This window comes from Protopterus annectens, chromosome 8.part0, assembly GCF_019279795.1.
Source record: "Protopterus annectens isolate FY-2018-M chromosome 8.part0, PAN1.0, whole genome shotgun sequence".
Classification (NCBI taxonomy): domain Eukaryota; kingdom Metazoa; phylum Chordata; order Ceratodontiformes; family Protopteridae; genus Protopterus; species Protopterus annectens.
In genome coordinates this window covers 775,944,674-775,952,377 of record NC_056741.1, presented here as the reverse complement: position 1 = coordinate 775,952,377, position 7,704 = coordinate 775,944,674, and the positions used below count along the sequence as shown (strand labels likewise).

General features: G+C 38.4%; 1 protein-coding gene across 1 annotated transcript in view; it reads right to left on the bottom strand.

The window, feature by feature from the left end:
• The window catches only part of CRB1 (crumbs cell polarity complex component 1), an 856,806-nt gene that overhangs the window by 281,045 nt on the left and 568,057 nt on the right, over positions 1–7,704 (bottom strand). Inside the window, exon 8 of the mRNA XM_044080246.1 lies at positions 6,262–6,427. Within this exon, the coding sequence (XP_043936181.1) occupies positions 6,262–6,427 (166 nt within the window). The remainder of the gene's footprint in view (positions 1–6,261; positions 6,428–7,704) is intronic.

Genomic DNA, 7,704 nt, shown 5'->3' with positions numbered 1-7,704 from the left:
TGTGTTATGCAACACCCACCAAAAGATTACAGTGTCATTCTTTGAGCCTTAACATTGTTGTTGTATCTTTCAGCTTTTCCCGGTTAGGGGTTGCCACAGTGGAACTCCAGTCCGCTAATGATTGGCAGTAGATTTTTACGTACCGAGTTGCCAGCCCTGATGCACAACCTTCAACGAAGGTACGCCCATTCACACATGTCTCCACGCAGAAGACACTTTAGCTGAGAATTGAACAGGACAACGTCTTACTGTGAGGCGACAACGCTACTGCAGCACCACCACCGTATTTCACATAATTCCAATAAATACTATACAAATGTCTTTGAAAATATCTTGTTGCTGGCCATTTTCTGTAGGGGCATCTGCACACAGCCTCCATATAGGTTCATAGGTTGGTACTAGGCTATCGGCCCTAAGGCCTATGCAAGCCTAGCCATAACAATTCCCTGGAAATTTCTTCCCACAATATTTACTTCTCTGGGCCCCTGTCTAGCAGGGTGAATGACATGATCCTCGGAGTGAATTTCCTATCTCCCATCCAGTCATCAAGGTTCCTTTTGAAGAGGGCCAATGAGGCGCTCTGCTTGACATGTATGGGCAGTCTATTCCAGAGTATGGGGAGTCTCTGGGTCAGGAACCTATCCCTCCAGCATGTTTTGTTCATTGTGATGATAAGGTTTAGATCCCTGGAGCATGTGGCTCTGAGGGATTGGGATTTCTTTAAGTTGAGTGTGTCCAACAGCTCAGGGTTTGACATGGCATTGTATGTTAAGCAGAGATCGCCTCTGAGTAGACGATATGCCACAGAGTATAGCTGGAGTTTTTTTAGATGTTCGGTATATGGCATCTGCTTTAGGCCTGTGATTCTTTTAGTGAAGTATTTCTGTGGCCTTTCCAGCTGTTGCAGATGTCTTGTGAGGTACATACCAAATGAGTCATTATACTCTATAATGGGTCTAATGAGGGATGAGTACAGTGGGACAATGACCTCTTTTTTTCTGGATGAAAAGCCCTTAGTGATGAGGTGTGCCACATAGAAGGATTTCCTGACTGTTGTGGTGATGTGGTTATCGAAAATGAGACCACTGTCCACTTGTGTCCCTAAGTCCCTCATCACACTTTCGATGTTTAGTGTCCTGCCACCTATGTGGTAGTTCATGGGTACATGTTTTTTTTCCAAAGGGGATAACTATACATTTCTTGGCATTAAGCTTGAGCCCATGGCTCTGGAACCAGGCATCTCTTTCTGTAAGGCACGTTTGTAGAATATCCACATCATTTGGGGATTCAATAATGGCTCCCAGTTTGCAGTCATCTACAAACTTTGTTAGCCAGAGTTCCTTAGTATTGGCTTGTACTTCAGAGAAGTAGATGCCAAACAAGAGTGGTCCCAGGACTGAACCCTGAGGTACTCCACTTGTCACTTGTCTGGAGCTGGATTCAGAGTCTGCTACTTTTACAGTCTGGGTTCTGTCACTAAGCCAGTTGGTAACCCATCGAATGACGTAGGAATTTATGCCCACTTAGTAAGTTTATCTATGATTTCAGAGTGGGGGATGGTGTTGAAGGCCTTGGCAAGGTCCAGATAGGCTGTGTGGACCGCCTTACCCTCGTCCACAGCTCTGGAGACTGATTTGAAGAAGTCAATCAGATTCAGGAGACAAGATCGGCCCTTCACAAACCCAAACTGGGTGGGGTCCAGTGTTTGAAGGTTGCCAATGTCTTTGTTTATAAGTTCCATGACAATGCGTTCCATGCCCTTGCAGATCAGGCTTGTCAGACTGATGGGATGGTAGTTCCCGGGATCAGAGGAAGATCCTCCCTTGTGGAGCGGGATAACTGTAGCTGTGCGCCACTCAGTGGGCACGAAGCCTGAGGTGAGGCTATGATTAAACAGGACACTTAGGTGAGGTGCCAGTTCATTTTGTAGTTCATGTAGTACACAGCCTGGGATGTCATCTGGTCCCATGGATACTGTATTCTTGGCTTTGGAGAGTGCTGTTTCTACCTGTGTGGCTGTGATTATCGGAATTTGGCAATCTTTTGGTATTGAGATGGGCCCTTTAGGGGGTGAGAGGGGGGTGAATTTGGCACTAAATCGATCTGCCAGGATATTGGCAATATCCTTGGGATCAGTATATTTAATGTCATTCTGTTGTAGCTCAGAGCAGATCTGAGCATTGCCATTTAGATTCCTGACATAACTATAGAATGCCTTGTGGTTGTCTTTGGAATCTTTGGCAATTTTATTTTCGTAACTAGCTTTTGAGGATTTTATGAGGGATCTCAGCTTCTTACTGAGGCTGGTGAGGGAGTTTTTTGCATCCTGGGGTTTTCCTCTTTTCTGCAACAGTTTCTTCCTTCTGTTGTATAGTTTGTTTATAGCAGGGGACCACCAGATTGGCTTCCTTTTTTTGGAGAAGATCATCTTGGTTCTATTTGGGATGGCACGATTCATGCACGAGTGGATGTGCTCATTCAGTTTCTTAGTGTAGGATTCTGCAGTCGAACTTCCAGATCCCATCTGCGTGGGTGTTGTGAAGTTTGTCACTTCTGACTTCAGTATCATGAAGTTGGCTTTGGAGAAGTTTTTTAAGGAGGTTACTGTACCTATCACTTACTTATGATTCTTACTTCAGATGCAGTGCAACTCGGGTATAAAAAGAACAACACTGTTCATTTCATATTTGGTTACAGAATTTTATAATGCAGAATTTCAAGACTTGGACCAGGGCTTTGATGCTTCACGTTTCAAAGGTAGACAATGAGCCTTCAGGTAATTCAGTACTGCTGACAGTGTACCTAATAATTTTAGAAAGCCCCTAAGACTGTTACAATAAAAGTACAGAAACATTGTTATGCCACTGATTGGTTTGAAGGTGAGACAATATCAAAACTTACTGTGACAGCAATGTACAGTTTTACAGAGTCTCACAGACTTGAATGGCAGGAGGACGTAAGCATACAGACATACGTAAGGCATTGCAACATACTGCTCTGATAACATTGCTAAGATAAAGACGCACATAAAGAAATCAAAAGGGTGCAGAATATCTTGCCCTTCTGTACCAGACCACCTTACCTCTTTACTACTGCAACAACAGATTCCATATTCTTCACAAAAAAGAACCTTCCTGGTCCTTATTAAAAATACACTTAAGACCCTTTCCATAACTACTCTATACATTCCCCAAGAGGCCCTCCATGGCTTGTATGCATTGTAAATTCTGAACTCCTCCTTATGAGATAACCAAAATGTTGACTAGTGGATGATCATGGCCGTCTTTCATTTTAGCTATAAGGTATAACATATTTGATAAACCTGGCAACAAGAGTAGACATACACTCTGGTTGTGACAGCATATTGGACTGGATACTCAAAACTGCGCTGAATAATAAATTGGTGGGTATCATCGCCAAATCCCTCATTTACCATTTCTGTGCATTTATTGCATAGGACTGTAAAAAATCCAGAGTTTGACAAAATGTTGCTACTCCAGAAATAAGAGGAATTTTCATAATAAATGCTTCAATCAAGTTCTGTAAAATACTATACCATTTGCAGCACAATGTTGCTGTTCATTGTTTCTTTTCAGTGTTTCTGAATGCCTTATGTAGTATAGTTCACATCAGCAAAAGGTAACAGCCCTGGCTCACACCCCAAATCAAGGCTGAGATGTGCCATAAAAATCCTCTGTGGTCTAAACTATAAGCTGGTTCGGGGCAATGGTGCTTCCTAGAAATCTAAAAGCTGAGCGCATCAACTTTCTTAAGGCCTATAACAAGTGAAAACTTAAATTCTCACTTCAAGAAAACACTTTCTTTCTTTTTTCAGAAACAACACCAATACTCTGGCACTGAAAAAATTCTCTTATAATGTAGAAATTACTTTTAATCTCCATACATTCTCATCAGAGTGACACTGAGGTTGCTATGCTTTTTTATGATATAGTACAAAAGACCACAACAGCTAGTTAAATGACCAAATATTGCACTTCTTCATACAATGGCTACCCTCCCTTAAGTCTGCAAATAATTATATCTGGTTTATTATATAAGTCCCTTTGTAAGTTGAAGTTCTGGTTAGTTTTAATGAATAACATACCCACCCAATTTCATTATTAACAAATTGATCAAGCAGGGCCTCCTTCATAATATCCTGTAAAAGGTACTTATCGTACAACTTAATAAAGGAGAAACTTCAGTTGTGCCTAATAAAGGAGAAACAATTATTGCCACATAAAGTCACAACAGCCTATCATAATATATATTTATATATCTTATATATATATATATATATATATATATATATATATATATATATATATATATATATATATATATATGTATACATATATCTTATATATACATATATCTTAGAAAATTAAGGAACTGTTAATGAGCTGTTTCCTGTAGTCCAGAGGTGCAAGGTTTGATTCCCTCAGCCTCCATTGTCTAACTGTGTGACACTGCTCCCAGACCGAGTGTGAAAAAGATCTATGGAGATCACTGCTCTACAAATACAAATACATTTATATGTATTTGTGTGTTTCTAGATGACAAGTATTGTTATGTGTGTGAAAGTCTCTCTGTCACAGCTACATTTTTAATGTTTTAGAGTGATGGGGCCAAGTTGATTTAATTTAATTTGCAGATGAAATCTAATGTTATTTAGTATATTAACTATGATGCTGCATTGCCAGATCAGTGTCAACTGAGTTATGATTGCAGACTTTGTGTACTGGAGTGGGATGGATTTTCCAACTAGGTGGTCTTTGCCCTTTCTCTGCATGACTGTGAAGTTAGTATACTTAAGAAGTGTGCGCGTGTGTGTGTGTGTGTGTGTGTGTGTGTGTGTGTGTGTGTGTGGGATGGGGGGGGGTGGGGGGGTGGAGAGGGATTTACCCTTATTAAAAAATATATATTTTATGTATTTTGTATTTAAGTTTGATGAAACTGCATTTCTGCAGCACACATGCAGTTTCAATAATTACGTTTAACTTGTGTAGCATTTCCTCTTATTGACCCATTTTAGTAGCATGAATCCTAGATAGTTTATGTGTGCTGTTTGCATGTACATGTGTGTAGAATGAATGTGTACAATGGGAGCACACACCACAGGTTTCTATGCCGTATTTTTAAAGCAATTAATTTAAGCCCAGCTAAAAGTAGAAATAAACATTCATAACACAGTCAATGTGGAGATTTTAAACAAAGTCACTCATTGCTCCAAGTGCCACTGTTTGGGATGTTATCATCTTGGCAGCTATGCCTCCAGGTCATTGTCAAAATGTACTGGCAGATCTATGATGGAAGCCTTGAATTAAAAGCATCACTTGTCACACTTGTCAGTTCCTGTCCACAGCAATAAAAAGCTAGAGTGAAAAGTGAGCAGGACATTCCAGTCATAATAATAATACCCAGTGACTCTGACATCTACATCAAATAATCTAACAATTACTATGCAAGCAGACTTAAGTTTTTTCTTTCAGCTAAAAATAGTGTCATTAACATCTGTTGTCATGTTATTTGTTGAAAGTCTTAATTTGAAAGACAAAAGTATGGATAATGTGTGTAATTATGTACAAATAATTATCTTCACATTGTAGCACTCTAAAATCTTGCAACTTGTCTGTAACTATATGTATGCTGTTGCATGGAAGCTGAAGCAAATATACTGTTTTTATATTCCAGTCATGAATTTAGAGTTCAAGGAAGGTCAAGAAGTCAATGCAGTGGAAATATTAAGTTTTGGCCCGGGACACTTCAAAAACAATTTCCAAAAATACATTTACTTTGAGTCACTAATACTAGACAGAGACAAAGAGAGATGAAGAGAGAGAGAAGAAATGTTAAAGAGGAACTTGTACAGCAAATTTAAAAGTGTCTATGCTGACCTTTTCTACTTATTAATGAAGACTATTTTGGCTATTTAAGGTGAAGTCTTAGACCAATGTAGCAGAAGCAGAGTGGCTGTTTAACTGGCTGCTTATCTGTTTAATGAGGGATGAAATGTAACGTTTTGTATTGTTTCTCGGTCGATTGCGTGAAGTCCAGTATTTCCATAGGAAAATTAGCAGATACAAGCTCAGTGGATATTCATTGCAAAGATTTCCTCTCTCAGATGTTTTTAAGTTGTCAGTGTTAACTTACACAGATCTACCTTAATACAATTTAGCCTTAATTCTTTTTTTCTCATTATGTGATATTATGTATGCCACTAAAAGTGATTATTCTAGCAAAGATGCTAAACATACTTACATTCAAATCCATTGTAAACAGCCTGGCATTGTGCGACTGAAGGACACGGATTAAGTTCACACCATCTGACCTCCTTACAGGTTTTACCAGCTGTACTTTGGGGACATGTGCACACAAAGTCATCCCAGAGAGAGGAACAGGACCCACCATTCTGACACGGGTTTGACTAAACAGAAAAACTTACATTAACTCAGACAGAAAAAAAAATCATACATTTCCATGCAGAGTACACTGTGTTCAGCTATTATGAGAAATACATGATATCAGTAAAGATCACATTTGTCTTACATTTGTAGCATGGTTTGCATCTGGAAATATATATGATCAGTATACATACTGCAGCTTAAGAAACTAATGCTTAAATAGGCTTCTCAGAGTGAGATACTATAAACAAATAATATGCACACTGACACATTTTTTATATTTAGTAATTCTGAAATCAAAGAACTGGAACTTTGAGTCTAACCAAAAACATTTGAATTTTAAGGACAGATCACCACCTGACTTTGTCAACAGTCCTGAGAATTCTATTGCAACAGCTCCAGTAGTCCTTGCAGTTCTGTTTTGTGTTGCATTTCTTCTGTTGACAACAGAGCAATTTTATTCTATCCACGCTATTTTTATGAATAGACACTAAATGTAAAAATATATTCCACTGGCACCTTTGACCGTGGAGAAAGTAGTTTTCCTTACTACAATGCTGTTTTTGTAGAAGTTGAATACTTCTGATGGGCATTTTTGGCAGTCTTTCAGAAGAGAATATTCACTTTTTTAGATGGATATCTCAGTAGAGGAAAACACATTTGTCTGAGGGACAGTGACTTAGGAGTTAATTATGTCATCAAAGGTTATACAGGGAAGCAAGCCTCCTGCATGAGGATTTTTAGTTTCAGCAGAAATACAACTTTTGAATTTTTTTATGAACAATTTGTGTTTGCACACATGCAGAATGCAAAGTTAAAAGCAAGCATGCATTATTGCACCAAGAGACCCCGTCTCCCGCTGCTCTGCTTATTTGCATTGTATCTATAATTTGTTATCGCTATTCAGAAGTCAACATTTTTAGTTTGTTTTTTGAAAATGGACACTTTATGCTAACGATTATTTTCTATTTTATATTATGGTTATTGAAAACTTTCTTCTACTATGGCTTTAGTAATACCTTAAAATTGAATAAAATGGGATGGAGGGTCCGTAATTGTCTTTATCAGGCTTTGTACAGGAAAATGGTATTGTTATTCAGAAATAAATTACCTGCAGAAAATATGGTGCACAACTCTACCATTAAATCAAAGAGTTCTGTTATAGATATTATCTTATTTTCAATAAGGAAGATTCAAAAATGTTGCCAGAATGATGTAATAATATAAAGAGAATATTAAGGTTGTTTCTACTATGGAAACCAAGATAGTAAAATTTGCAAAAAAAAAAACAGAATATGCA